Here is a 16,340-nt window from a genome sequence, read left to right on the forward strand (position 1 = left end):
ATTAGACATTGGAGTCATTGACTCTTGCGTTAATAAACGGTTCCCGGTAGTCTTAGACCCTTCCCCGAGTACCATGAATACGGGGTTCCCGGTAGTCTTAGACCCTTTCCTGCTACGGGTCGTTTTTTTTTATAGCCTTTCCCGGTTGCTTTATTCAATGCCATTCCCGCTGCGGTACCAACGGCCCCCAACGCCGCCGCCTTCGCCACTGCTGGGGCCGCCGCGGCAATCAACGCTGGAATCGCAGCTAACAGCGGAAATATCCCACCGGTCTTTTCCATGTTTTTAATCGCTGCGGCCGAAAAATCTATTTGAACACCCTTTTTATTCTTCATCGCATCGTTGAAATGTTTTATTTGGCGCGCCGTCAACGATATCTTATGATTACCACCTGCCATCTGTGACGGCTTTAACGTTATTGTGGTTCCGCATTGTTTAGCCGACTTTGATCGTAATTTCTTGACTTGACCATCGGTCAACTCTACACCGACAACATTATACGACATTTTTATTGTAAACGCGTTTATGTTTTCAATTACATGTTTTCCACTGGCGCATCAACGATTCTCATTCGTCCACCAACGCCTTCCAACAGCATTGATTTATCGCTGAGAATGACAGCAACCGCTCTATAATCGGCAATAACGCCGCGAGTTACATTAGCTCTGAAGTGTATATCAACGACGGATTGTCTTGTTAAATCAAGATGTTCCAGCGAAAAGTAATAAATCGGATATAGTTCTTTGAAATCATGTTGTGATATTTGCAAACCAGTGTCGACGTTTTGATCACGACTCATATACGACAGCAACCGATGGTACACGCGTGCAATATGGTTTTGACCGTAATTAAGTTGTATATCCTCAGATGGTTCCTGCTGGCCGTTTATTCTCAGCGAGACGTCAGTAACGCCTAATCGATCAAATATCATATGGCTGGATAGTTGATTATCAACTCTCGTCATATCCTGCAACGCAACAAATATATGACGCGGAGCCGAAATGCCTTGTTGTGATGCCAGGTTCCATGTAAATATACCATTGATATTTGATTGCTTAGTATCTGTTGTTGTTGTTAGCCAACTTAGTAATGATTTTCCTCCCTGCTCCATAAAGGATAGCAATCGTGCCTCTGTGGTAATGGATGGAGTCATTACTGGCATCCACAATAATATTTTAGTTAAAACGACTTTACCAGAGTCATTATTTGGATTCGTAAGATCCGCTGGAATTCTCCAAATTGCATTTCTATCATCACCTTTTCGCACAAGCACCACGGTATGCTTTGCTCCGTAGATAACTTTTCGCACGTTCCTACAAAATCCAAATATATGATGCAGTGGAATCGCGCATGAGAAAGATCTACGCGGCCCTGTTAACATTGATATGCGTGTTGCAGCTCCGATGTTAAAATTAGGATCGCTGTTTATAATCATATTCTCAACATCAACATCAGCGTTATTAGCATTATTTCTTGGTCGTCTTACCACAAATTGCGAGTTTCCAGCAGTGTTTCTAGTATCCTTTGCAAACATCATAGATGGACCCGCTGATCTTGTATAATCGTCGGAATATCTTGCTAGCCCGATTATTGTTGTAGCCACATCAACATCACGTTCTATTGATTCAATTTCTCGCCCGTCAATGAGATATTTTGCGCTCTCGAATAGCGCCATTACGCCGTTATTGACTAAGCCAACTTTGGTACCATCTGGATACGGTGCTGGTACAGCAGGAGTATCGGCCTCTGTTACAAGTTCTCCTTCGATTTCAATAAACGCTTCACACGGTAAAAAATATTTACTGGTATCATGGACTTGAAGTTCAATTCGCGATCGTATGTTGGGTTGTACTGCATGATAGGAATAAAATTGATAATTACGGACAGAATCATCCTTGTGCACTGGTGCGTCCATATCAAACGCCGGGTCAGCTGTTCGTTTAAACATTTTATTTAATAATACGCTGATGCATCTAAATCATCGTCGTCGTTTTAAACCACTCCCCGCTATTATGTTTGCGATGTCATCTTGATTATTGTTTACCAACGACGCTAGTTTTTCTTCCACGGCGTTATTTATTACTTTACTGACATTTGCAGGCATCACTGTCGTTGATGGCATCACCGGTGGTGTCATTTTTCTTTTTCGTGAAAATCCTTTGGATTTTACCAACGACATTAGTTTATCTCGTGCTGCAGAAATCACCCTTCCGGCAACATCTCCAATAGCACTAATACCCTTATCACGAATAACATCAATGGCCTTCATTCCTAATTGTTTGGCTAACGGCGCCACTTTTGGAGCCATTCTTGTAAATAACCCCGCAATGGTGCTACCGAGACCGTCTCCGTACCACGCGCGGTATACAGGCAATCGTGAGTTTACCACGTAGACGCTGACTGGTTTATCATGGTTGTAGTGTATAATCATCTTTATTATAAAAAACACCAGTGTTTTCCAATTAGTGATTGATCACCCCCCCCCCCCACCGAATCATAAATTTTGTCAAAAACATCGATTTTCTCTAAATGATTTCCTGGGGTTTTCACCCGTAAAAACCGACCAAAAACCGACAATTTTATAATTTTTTTAATCATCCACTAACTCGTCAATGAGCGTTCGATATGCATTAATGTCCATGATACCACCGGCAAATAACCGCCTGCAAATATCGGCGGCCTCATTGATTATTTCCGGAGAGTTATTTCCGGCTCGTTTTCCTCCGATTAGTATTTCTAGCCGTGATATATCACTGAGAACACTACCAGGACAAGTAACGTCTTTACCAACAGAGTATCCTTTTCCGTGTTTTGGTCTTTCACTTTTTACTTTATTGTGGAATATTATATAATTATTATCACGCGGTGGTAATTCATTTTTATGTTTATTTGCCAAATACACTATTCTTGTCCAATCCTTTAACGACCTTATATTTTTCTCGTAGCCGCTATTGATATGCTCATCTCGTGTGTCCTTATCAAAATTTGTAACAGTAAAATCAATCAATTCTTCATCGCTGAAGGCTCTGATTTGATCTATTGTGCTCTTTTTAAGAACGTTACGGGGTATATTCCCCTCTTTCCGTATTTCTTCCGGTATTTCTTCAGGTATTTCTTCCGGTATTTCTTCTTCTGGTTCTCTTGCGGTGGCGCCTAGTTCTTCCTCGTCGGCCATTGTAACATATGGTTCTTGTGGGTCCGTTATAGCGAGTGGTGGCGGCCTCCGTGTTGTAGCAACCACTATTTTCGCAGGGAGTGTTTCCAGAGACTTTTTTGTTTGTTCGGTCTGAGCCGCTATCTTTTCAAGCGCATCGAGAACGGGTACAGTTGCCGCCGTAACATCTTTGGTCGCTTTAGTTACCGGAGCAAAGAGCTGTTCGCTTCCAACAGCAAAATCAGTTTGTAGTTGTTGCCGCGTTTGAAGTTGTTTTCGGACCCTGTCTCGTAACGGTATGAACTTTTTAAGCGCTACTAGCCGCTCTCTGGCTAGCCGAGTAGTAAGTGATTCGCCTACCATTATTGCAATTGCTCCGTAATTTCTAATTTCCCGCCGAGTGTGGCGGGGATATGTCCCAGGGGCTCCAGGGAGTTTTCGTCTATAATCCTTCTAATGTTTTTAATTTTATTAGAGATTTCTCGACGTCGTTCAAAAGCCTGTCCGAGTTTTTTTCGTACTGTCTCAACGGCAGTAAATAGTCCAATAAATGCATTTACGTCATTGCCATACAGGTTTTCATTGATCGTATATTGTAATCGCTTTATAAAAGAATACTCGCGTGGCAAGGTATATCGACCTTTCTTTGATTGCTCGTTAATAATTTCATAATCGGACAATATTTTTTGGTTATCAAGCTTATCAGATAATTCAATTCCTTGATTTTTTAATTTTAAAATCTCGGTTAATATATTATTGATGTCTTCGATATTCATATTCTTATAAAACATCTTATTTCTAATATCAAAAAAAAAAATTATTTTACAAAATGAACCCCCGCGTATCAATCCCGAGGTGTGTTAACATTCGATGAAACCGTAGGATAATTCGTTTTCTTCCGGAAGAGACAATTTATTGTAGCGTTCGCACTGTCACGGTGACCTTGTCACTCGCTGATTTCTGTTATATATGAAAATCGAATTCTATGACCCGTCTTTTTTGAGATCGCTGTTTGATATACTCGTTCTGCAACAAATTGTATTGAGGCTCTACAAATATCGAAATATTTTCCTGCCTCATTCATCGACTGAAATATTTTTTCCTCGTGAGTTGTTGTATCAAATGACTTTACGCTTTTTGCTTTTTTTGAGCATTTACCAGTTTGGCCTTTTTTTACTATTTTCACTCTGAGAGATAGCTTGCAGGTTTATAAGAGAATTATTTTGAGGACATCCATCAATATGATCAATAACGAGACCGTCCTCGATTAATCCGTTGAATGCTTCAAATACCACCCTATGAACATAATACTTCTTCTTTCCGGCACCAAACATCAAGTATCCGTGATTATTTTTCCATCCAACCGGCTTCTTCAGTCTACAATTTCTAACAACGCCGTCGCGAGATGCCTCGTAATTAACGAGGACGGGATGCGGCTGAAATTCTTGGTTCATTTGTATAATAATACTACTTGTCTAATTCATTATTTGGTTTAATTATAAACCTTGCAATGTAGTCCTGAGGAGTTTTGATGACGAAGTCTGCGGTGGGGTCAATGACGGCGTTTTTTATTCGCTTGTCGTAATAGCGTTTTAACTCTCTGTATCGCTTTCCGCCACAATTGATACACAACTGCGATTTTCCTCTTACACCAACGTGACAAACCAAGCACGGGAGGGGGCCAAGAGAACCATTACGAACGCTTTGTAAATGATACTCGCAGAATTCACCTCTACATGATTTATTGCACGGGGTTATCGACCCAATCATCAACCATTTGCAGTGATTCATTATACTATATTCTTTCATTTAAATACTTGTTTTAATTATATGGAAGAGTTTGAGAGATTAGCAGCAATTAAGCCCTGGAAAAATATTAAGTTCAATCTCGATAGAGTCCTCAAGGACGCACCAAAAGCGTTAATAAACGATAGAACCCTGTTAAATAAAATACGCGATTGTATCAATGAATTCAAGCGTGATGGTGCATCTCATAGTTGGTCAACATTTCGAATTGATGGCGTTGTTGATGCTACCATGAACGACAACCGCGCAGCAACGATAATATCACAACTTGGCTCCAGCAAGTATTTCTTCAGAGTAAAATTCATTGTCCGGGTGGAATCAGGTAATTGGATCATACGTGATAAATTTGGACCGGTTCTCAGCGATAAGAAAACAGTCATTGTTAGCCGCGACTCCAAGCCAGGGCTGTTAACCGGAATTGACAGACCATACTATGAACGAGCGTATCCTGAAACAGCAGTTGTCTATGGAATATACCCGTTAAATAAGAAACCTGATATCGGAAAACTAGCGCCGATGAAACAGTCAACGGGGATAAATTGTGTAGCAGAACGAGTAATAGAGCATTTTACAAATGCGTGTCGAGGAAACAAATTGACTGATTTACGACGTAGTAAAATAAACCAATGGGAGGAGACAGTGCGCGAGCGAGGAGCAACCATCAGCGACATAGCGAAATTAGAAACGTCGCTGAGATTTCCAATAACCGTTACAACGATAACCGGTGAAGTATTATATGAATCAAAGTATAAATCAAATGGAGCCCCAATCAAAATTATTGATCATAACGAACACGCGTGGACGCCCGCGGTCACAATATTTCCACGGGATAGAACAGTAAAGTATATCCCCGGGGAATTCCTGGGAGAGGATGGTTTTCTCGCGGAGAGGAAACTATTTGATGCTATTGCTTGTTTGTGTAAAAACGACCCTGTGTCAGTGTGGTTATTTCGCAGCGCTGAAAACGACATGGATACCTTTGATCAGTTTGTAAGACCAAACGGTGAATTATATCGCACTGAAGCGTTTCACAACAAGATGAAAAAACCGCCATGGAATTTGAAGAGCATGATGAACAACTGCTAACAAATTGTTTTACGATTCCATCGGTTGCGGCTCATGTTGCAGCAAGGAAAAATGCGTGGAGACCAACGCGCAAGGAATTTCTACCAGATGTACAATCCAGTTGTTTGGAATACTATCACGGTGGACTATGGAACACTGAATACAACCGCGACGCTATGATTTCCGTTGATATGGTTGCCTGTTATCCAGCGAGTTTTCTCGGGTATGGATCCGCCGCTGAGTATTTCAAACGATTTGGACACCCCAGACATGAAATGACTCGTGTTGCTATTAATGGGCCACTGCCTGATTTTGATTTAACCGGATTCGCTCGCATAGTATCATTTGAATTCGCGGCAGGACTTCATCGCTGTTGTTATATTTGGATCGGTAGACACATGGCTGAAAAGAAGTGGCTGCCAATAGATCTGCTACGGTATATGATTGATTGTAGCATGCTTGTATCGTTGATTGTCAGTGACGCGATTATATCATATCGGGCGCAGACTGAAGTCTGGTTACCAGAACCAGAGCGTCTAGATAGCATAATTGACGAGTCCAGAAAATACATTGATGCCGACGAGGAATATATCATCGAATGGTCCAAAAAGATATTCAACCAACGAAACCGCGAGGCAAAAGATCTCGGTAGAAGAATAATTGGTAAGTTCACACAAGGTGGAAAAAACTGCGACTACAAACGATATTGCTCACGGCTGATTATAGATGACGCAGAATATGATTTCGTAATCAAGGACGCAGTGGCAAAAAATAGATACGTGAACTGCAAAACAGCTTTCTTGTCCAATGGAACAAAGTTGGGTACAGTTGTTTCCTACAGCGATGGAGACAGCCCCGCGTATCCGCATTTGAGGGCGTCTATGCTGGGTTACGCCGCTATCAATTTATTCTCGATGATAAATAGATTTCCCGACACCGCGGTTAGAGTAGCCGTTGATTCATTTTATATAGACGTAAAGTACAAGGGAAACTTAGCCGAATTTACTAGTCCGGACGAGAGTTGGGGTATATGGAGAATTAAAAATGAAATACGACGCGATTATTCCCCGTCAGCAGATGTCACCGTTGAAAACAATTACTTACGCGGTGATAATTTATCAGAATGGTCTAATGCACCACCGTGTTCTGATCCAATTTGTAGATACAAAACAGTTTATTTAAGCGGCTGTGGCGGGTCAGGAAAGACGACTCGGGCAATTGAATTATTTCGAACGCGGGCAAGTATAATCGAGCTTACACCGACCCATAGACTAGCGCGAGAGATAAAACAACGAAGTGTTGACGCCGTTACTTATCACAGCTTTTTTCGATACAGCGGCGGTGAGTGGACTCCTGATCGAATGGGGGAAAAATTTATTCCTGAGGTTATCATCTGGGATGAGATATGTACTGTTTCGTTAGATACTTTACAAATGTTTCTTGAGTGGTTGCTGCGCGCGAATACAGCGGTAATCATGTGTGGCGACCATGGCCAACCACCACCATTTGTCGGCGAGGGTCCACATGATTGGTTAAAGAATTTTGTGGACTATTATGAAGAAACCGATACTGATTACCGAGCACTTGATGAACAACTGCGCGAGGTTAAAAAATTAATCAGATTACAGCCGGATAGAGTTCAATGTGAAATAATCCGCGAGGTGATTCCGGAAACGCCGTTAAATGAATTCTGGGAAACATGGAGACCAAACGATTTGATTGTAGCGAGTAGAAAGATAGTCAGAGACACACTTCAGCGGAAGTTGTTTACGTTGCATAAGGAAAAGTTTCCAACGCGTCCAGTGCCGTTATGTTATAGACCCGCGGACACACGGCGGCAGAACATTGAAGTTGAAATCCCGGGCCCGACAGCGTCAGGGACAAAAAAACAAATTCTTGTGCTGAATGATATTGTGCTCGTTGATATCAGCGTCGTCGAGGACGCGCTACGTGCTGATAAATCCCCGTGGACGCTAGGATACGCAACGACAATACATTCCTCACAGGGATTGACTATCACGGATACAATTGTTTGGATGGTTGATAATCGCATCGAATGGTCAAATCTAGTCTATCTTGCAGTGTCCAGAGTACGGAGAATGAATCAGCTTCGAAGAATTGTTATTGACGAAGCCACCGACGAAGCCGGCGACAACGATGACATTATTGATGCTAGCGTCATTGATAGAAAACTCTCGGGTTACTGCCAACAGGATAAAAAAAAACAGCGGCGTTTTGATATTGATGCCGAATTAATAATTGCGTTACGACAACAACAGAATAATCACTGCGCGAGTTGCAATTGTGTAATGCGCTGGCGTTATTCGGATAAAGACGCTCGCCAATTTACCGTGGACAGGATCGATAACAGTCTCGGTCATGTCAAAAACAATGTGAGGTTGACCTGTCTTGAGTGCAATAGACGCAACGGCGCTAGTTAAGACCACGCGGGGGCAATTGAGTATCGTCAGGTATCACTTGTAGTTGCTCGCGTGTAAATCCGCGCTGTGGGGCAGTTGAATCCAGTCTATAGATCGGTGGTCTACCAGTTGATCGTGTTATCGTTGATATGTTATGTGTGGTAACACTCCAAATAGGATCAGTAGCTCTTTTTTTACCGCCTTCAAGCTCTCCTGGTTCATACAGATATCTAACAGTGACATCGCCGAGAATCGGCTTGGAAACGCTATCTATTTTTGATCTTCCGGGTATATACTTTTTTTTAATCGCGTCGCTGAGCTTCATGTTGATTGCTCGGGTAATCTCGTTATTTAACGCTGCAATTACGCCTGGTAATCTTTTAACCCATTCACGAGATCGTTTTTCCTGGATGAATTCCTTCGCGTATTGATACCCAAATAACCGTTCAGCAAGAGTCCGATTGAATCGTTCAACAATTGCCTGATCACGATGTAGCGCAGTATGACCTCGTCGTATCGCGACGCTATGATGTTTCAGCGTTGATAAAACAAAAATTCACTACCAGGATCAACTTGTAATAGATTTGGCCAGCGCAGAGGACCCCTTCGGTAAATCCGCTCAAACGCATCGGCTACTTCAGTTGCTGACTTTGTTTTTAACGGTTCCGCTTGTTTGTATCGACTCGCAACATCAACTACGGTTAGCGCGTATTTGTAACCGTTGTCATGCGGCAGAAATAGTATATCAGCCTGATGAACTTCATTGGGTACGCTGACATCAAAGCGCGAAAAGTTGATTTGTTTAGGTGGCGGTAGATAGATTTGCCATATAGCCTGTTTGGATAACCAATTAGCCGCAGTGGCCTTTGTTACTTTTGCAGCGCTTGCGAGTTTATCAATTGCGGCCTTCCCCTTCCAGTATCCTCTCGGAGAATAATAGATGGATTCCATGTTGTTATTATAAACGCTAGCGTTTTCAATTACCAGCGCGAGAAGCTCCGCTTCCAATCATTAATTTACCTTTCATAGCCGATTTTACCAACCATGAAGCCAATTTTTCTTTGAATGATTTATCAGGAATAGCATTTAACGCGTGAATTAATTTTACATCCGCGATATGACGCTGTTGCAGATCGCTACTTTTGTAGTAAGCAACATCATGAGCATGACACGCCTTATCGATAGCGTTTATTGGATACTCACCGGGTTTGGGCTGATTTTGATCATCGAGTCTAATATCTAATCGTGTTCCGGGGCCCCAGTAGCTATATCCTGGGAGGTGCTTTTCTCCTGGATACTTTGCCCACGGTGTTCCGGGGAGTTTTGATAACTTGGCTGCAATATCACCTCCTCGCTTTTTTTTAAAGCATCCCCGGGTCTAGCAGAAATAAATCTAAATTTCTTTGTACCGCATTGTACACACTTACCAGTAAGCGCCGATCTGTTATTTCTCGTTGTAACGGTTGTAACGGTTGTCATATCATTTGTGCCAGTACGCACTCTACACTTCACACAATATAGATCCATAATTTATGTATAGAGATATGAATATAATTGATTTTTCGGCGACTAAAACGAGAGAACCAGTTAAGCATGTTGCAGCGTTACCAAACTCGATCCGGATGATTATCATCGGACCATCTGGATCCGGCAAGACGCAATTGTTACTCAATTTAATAATGAGATGGATGAAGTGGGATAAGTTGTATTTAATCGCCCCTAGCGTGGATGATCAACGATGCTACGAGGTGTTGAAAGATTTTAACGAGAATGCATCAGCGATCGCTGAAAAAAATGTTATTGAGTTTATTACAGATATCAATGATGCACCAGGTATTGATGATATTGATGGCGACGTTAACAATCTAGTCGTGTACGATGATGTTATGTTAGACAATCAAAAAAACCCAGCTAGGATATTTTCCAGAGGCAGGCATAAAAACACCGACGTGATATATGTCACTCAACGATACACTCAGATTCCAAAAGTAATCAGAGACAACTGTAATATTCTTGCTGTATTCAACGGCGTTGATACACACACGCTACGAAATATTTGGCAGACATGGTGCGGCGGTGACATGGACTTTAATGGTTTTCGAAACTTTTTTAGTCATGCTCAGTCGACCCCACATGGATTTGTAACGATAAATTTACATGATCCTCGGACACGATATCGTATCGGACTTGACCAAATATTCGGTTAGTTGTAACTAATTTTCATTGTAAATAACTTCTTAGCAGCAGGGGGGGAAATGACATCGACGCGGTCGTCGCTGTGTTTACCGGACGCTGACAAAACTGGGATCGGCTCGCATTAAACCAAATGACGTCACCGTCGTGTATGATGGACCGACGTCGTTTTTTTTTTACCAGCGCTGACTACACCGGATCCGCTGAGTGCAGAAGTATTAATTAAGCAAAATAACGATTGGACAAAATGTCGGATTCGCCCCCCCTGCTGCTAGCCGTTACCTCGGGAGGTCTCCATTTTCTAATACGAAATCCATTTTTAATGACAAAACAGACATGAACTAGTGGCTTCAGTTTCACTAATTGCCCTTTGAAAAATCAGGATATATCAGGGTCGTTTGTCACCCTGATTAGAATAAAGAGAATGAATCTTTTAACGACGATCACTATGATCATTACCTTTTGATTGATCCAAACAAGGAGTGAAAGTGACCACATCAAAAGCCTGACTAATACATGTGGCAGCTAAAGGAATACTTTCCTTCTCAACAACAATCTCAAGAGCTTTCTTTGCCATAGTTCTGGTAACTGCACAAGCTGGGGAATAATCAGGAAATTCTTTTTCAATTGGATGGACTTTCTGATCCAAGCAAGGCTTGTCAGTTACAAGTGGATTAACCAAAACATTGTCTCCAGCTAGATCGTTGCCTAGTAACAAATGAATGCCTTCAACGGGTAAAAACTCTGCCGACTGTCGCGGGTCCTGCGTCTAAGTCTGATGACAAATTTACACAATGGAGAGGAAGATTAATAAAGCCGCACTCTACACCCTGAATAAGAACACTCTCAATAGACGAAGACTTCTCAGAATAAGGGAAAGTATCTGACAATAAAAGACTCCGAGAAGCTCCTATGTCCCTTAAAATTTTAATAGGGATTGGATTGGCCGAATCTCTCAAGAGTGATATAGAACCATTTGATATGAATGGTTCGTAATTCTCCATAATAAAATCAGACTGGGGTTTATTAGACCCAACAAGTATATTGCTTTTAATACTGACCGTGACCTTGAACTCTTAGTAATAAGAGCATTTGGGCAAGGTCTTTCTTGATTCTGATGCTTATGTTTCAATTTGTAGCAATCAGAAAAATAACGTATTCTTTCTTCTTACAACAGGTACACGTTGGACGAGATTACGATCTTGAGTCAAGCTTATCTGAAGCTTGACTTTTTAGAAGTTGTGCGTGTTTGAGAATTAGACGTGCGTGTATTAGGCTAAATCATTTTTCTGCCAGAAGACTGTTGAGTGGAAGTTTTATTTACAAAAGGAACTTTATGAGTTCAAGAATATTCATCAGCACCACGAGCAGCATTTTCCAGTGTTTCGGTCTGATGCTCGTCAAAATAAATCTTAACGTCACTATGGACACAGTTATTGAACTCTTCAAGTAATACAAGTTGTCTGAGATTTTCATTATCTTGTTCAACTTTCTTGGCTAAGCACCAGCTATCATATAAATACTCTTTTCCCCTAGCAAATTCGACATGAGCTTGTCCAGCGTCTTTCGTATAGTTTCTGAATTTTTGCCGATAAGCTTCAGGGACTAACTCATAACCCCTTAAGATGTATTCCGTAACCCTATCATAGTCACCACTTTGTTGAACTGACAATGAACGGTAAATATCACTAACTCTACCAATGAGTACACATTGTAATAATTGAGTCCGATGCTCCCTTGACCATTTCAGATTTTCAGCAACTTTTTCAAAATTATGAAAATGTTTGTCTACATCTTTTTCTTTAAAAGTGGGCACTAACGTAATATTCTTTGCAACATAGAATCTTAAATTTTTATTTGAAGTGTGAATATGCTTTTCACTTGCCAGCTCCATTTCTTTTATTCTAAATTGATATTCTCTCTCCTTCTCTCTTTCTTCCTTATCTAATAACATTTGCATTTGTTCTTTTTGTAATTGGATTTGCTTTCTTTCTCTCTTTCCTGTTTCTCTTTCTCCTCTTTTTCCGATTGTAAATACATTTGCTCTTTCTGTAACTGTATTTTTTCTTTTTGTAACTGCATTTGTCTTTCATTAGATCCTTCTTCCGACTGTAAATGCATTGGCTCTTTCTTTTTTATCAAATTTCATTGCTCATTATCTTTCTCCAGTTGCAACTGCATTTGTTTTTTCTTTTTCTTTCTGCAGTTTCCAGCTTCCTCAATTCCAATTCCATCTTGTATTTTAATTCTAATTCCTTTACTTTTAAGTCAGAGTCTGATAGAGACTTACTGATCGAAACCAAGGAACTTTTATTCAAACATCCTTTTCTACCATGTACTGGACGACAATATTTCTTTTTTGTCGCTTCGTTAAGGAAGCCTTTACCGCAGAAAGATATTATATTCTTAGGTAGTTGAATTGATTCATTTTTTCAAAAAAGTGTAATTCGTCCTGGGTAGGACTTGAAAGAAAGGTTTCCATTCTTGATGACATTTTAGAAATGGCTTGCAAATTTCACTAAAGATTTTAAAAACAAGGGGAATTCAAATTTCAAAAAACAAAGTTTTCTAAAATATTTTAGGCTAAATTCAAAATCCCGGATGAGCCCTAAATTCTTATGTTACGTGTTTAGGCTCGAATAAACAGTAATAGAAGAAAGATTAAAAACAACAAGTTTTGACAAAAATTTAACAAATAATTTATTTCCATGGAAAAATATTGAGAAAAAAAAATAAATAAGAACTTGCGGTTTTAACAATTAAATCCGAAAATAATCCAAGAATAATCCACGAATTAAATTTTAGAAGTCCTAATAATGAAATGTTCTAATGAGTCCAAGTTATATTCCCGACGATGAATACAAGATGGATTGCGATGACGTATTGTGTATCCTTGGAGGTGTTGAAATGTCTACAGTTCCGTGTTATTCACAAACAATAATCCGGTGTTTGAATTAATGAAATGTCTGTATCCAAGAATACTTCTCTCACTGAATTTTTAAATCAAGGTCGGTAACTAGGTCAGCTTCAGGTGTTTTCTAACGAACAGTCGAGGTCAAACTATTTTCAGGAAAGGTATCGAGTTCCTAGTAAACAAAACTACCGCTTTAGGATTCTCTGGAAGAGAAATGAGCAATATTGTGCTTGATTGAGCGAAGAAAATTTTATGAGAGAAAGACACTGGTGGCAAAAATCGCTGTTATATATGTAAAAATCCGTCCCGACAATACACAACACATTTGAAATATATGAAAAGCATGCTGACTTTAATTATAAACTGAAATGGCATCAGCTTTAGAAAATACATGATATATTATTTCTGCAAAACAGTAGTCCAAGTTAGTTTCAATACAGTTAAACGAAATCGCGTGTTAATGCATGTCTGTTGTCAAAGGTTTTTTAACACACACACACACACACACACACACACACACACACACACACACATATATATATATATATATATATATATATATATATATATATATATATATATATATATAATTGTGTGTGTGTGTTTTACGGAAATGTTTCAGTAGTGAGGTAAATGGAATCAATGTTGACAGGAACTGCAGATGAATCTTATCTTTTGTCAGATTACAAGGAACCACTTCAAGTGGAAGTAAGGAACAGTTCAGTCAGCAATGGTCGATATTGTGTTAGGAATGGTGGATTCACTCCGACCAACCGTGAGATTCAGATCTCATGTACAGAGGGTATATACGGGTCCATAGTCAGGATATCATCATTAGGTAGTATGACATGGGCGTTACTGTGTGACCTGCGTATATTCGGAGGTGAATATCATTTTCATACATTGTATAACTAACATGTTAAGAATGCAATGACTGTTTTTAACTGATTCACATTATATTTGCAAAATTGAAGATCTAAAAAGTACTTTCTATATCTATTAGTCATCAATGACAGCAGCTAATACTTTTATCTGATGCTTATGTTTTATTATGGTCATTGTCGAAAGTAACTAAAATTAATTAATTTATTAAGTAAGTAAGTAATTTTGATGGAGACTAAGAACAGCCAAGATATGATACATATATGTGAGTGACGAGGACATGACATACAACTACATATGTAAGACACTGACACATATATACATACAACGTAATACACATTTGCTATGTTTGTTATGATGAAATGGTAATGTATAGTTCCAAAGTTACCCTAAGGAGGAATGTTTCTAGCCATCTGACAACCGCTACAGTATCTCCTCTTACGTTAGATGGATTTCTAGACATTACTCAAATGTACGAAGTATTTAAAAGTACTGATACATACTGAATTATATTACAAGACATATCGATGACTAATTTAGAATTATAATCATTATCACTACATGTATTGATTTTAATCAGCTGGTATTGAACGTTATAGTAGTCCTTAAGAAAAAAAAATCATTGATATTGTTTCACTGATTTTTCTTGGAATATTTCTTGAAATGTTCGCAAGTCTTGAAGAATGTTATTTGCATTGTGCACAACGACAGCACTAAAGCCCAAAACAGAAATTAATAAGTTTATTGAATTCAGCCTCGTGGGGTATTTAATAGGCGATCGAGATCGTTCAGTACTTTGAGTCAATAATCTGAAACATACCTGCAAAATATTACATCATGTCATCTCATATAAATTTCTTTAATTACCATGGGTCACTTGGAGACTCTACAAATCCTGTACTATGTCTGCTTCGGTCTGTGTCAAATATAGATTTTGCCAGATTGACTCGTCTCCCTTTCATTCTTTATATGTCAGCAAAACATTTAGGATACTTTACATGAAACAAATTATCGGCTTTGAAGCTTTGGACGAGTCTCGTTAAAGGGACTTAGTTCATTGTTTTTGTCGATATTATTTCGGTAAAATTAAGAGAATATTTGGTGGGATAAATTTGTTGTATAGGTTGTATGTGACCGTAAACGAAATTTATAGGATCAATATAAAATTCGTATTTAACTCGTATCAATAGCCAATAGTCGAATGAAAATCACTTACTGGCTCCATAAATCTCAATCAATAATAAATTATATAGCTTACATTAGTCGCCATTCAAAATCGGTGATAATTTAATGGTTTGGTCCGATTTGTACCTAAGAGGAACGCAACAATTCACCTATGTGACCCTAGATACATCTTTTTATTTTTACAATACGTACAAAGTGGAGTCCCTAATGGTACTATTATTGGCTGTTTGGTCTTTCACATTTTCATGAATGATTTGCCATTTAAATGAAAACCACTGAAACTGACCTTTTTGTTGAGTGAAAAAAAAAGAAATTTCGCAGTTTCATTGTCTTGAAATATAATTAAATTATTAACACAGAAAATCAAACACTTATAGGAATGATTATTGACACGTATTTATTGTGGGAAAGTCTTATTGAACAGATCGTCTTTGCATGTGACGGAATAAATATTTTATCGTATATATATATATATATATATATATATATATATATATATATATATATATATATATATATATATTACTTTTGCTTAAATATGATTGCCATGCTACTAATCTTAATCTGACATTTAATCTATAAAAAAACGAGCAGCTAGAACTATCACAAGTAAACCATCCCATCCTCACATTTATTCTTGATAATTGCTACCAATATTTTATGTACTTTAAAGCTATTTTGACATTGTCTTTGCATGTGACGGAATAACCGCGAAAAATAT

At 39.1% G+C, this 16,340-nt stretch overlaps 1 protein-coding gene across 1 annotated transcript in view; it reads left to right on the forward strand.

The window, feature by feature from the left end:
- Positions 1–16,340, forward strand: part of LOC149798114 (uncharacterized) — a 62,323-nt gene that overhangs the window by 12,972 nt on the left and 33,011 nt on the right. The window contains exon 4 of the mRNA XM_089963206.1: positions 14,235–14,435. Coding sequence (XP_089819332.1) covers positions 14,235–14,435 — 201 coding nt within the window. The remainder of the gene's footprint in view (positions 1–14,234; positions 14,436–16,340) is intronic.

The sequence above is a fragment of the Sinohyriopsis cumingii genome, chromosome 6, assembly GCF_028554795.1.
Source record: "Sinohyriopsis cumingii isolate HCF-2022 chromosome 6, ASM2855479v2, whole genome shotgun sequence".
Taxonomy (NCBI): Eukaryota; Metazoa; Mollusca; class Bivalvia; order Unionida; family Unionidae; genus Sinohyriopsis; species Sinohyriopsis cumingii.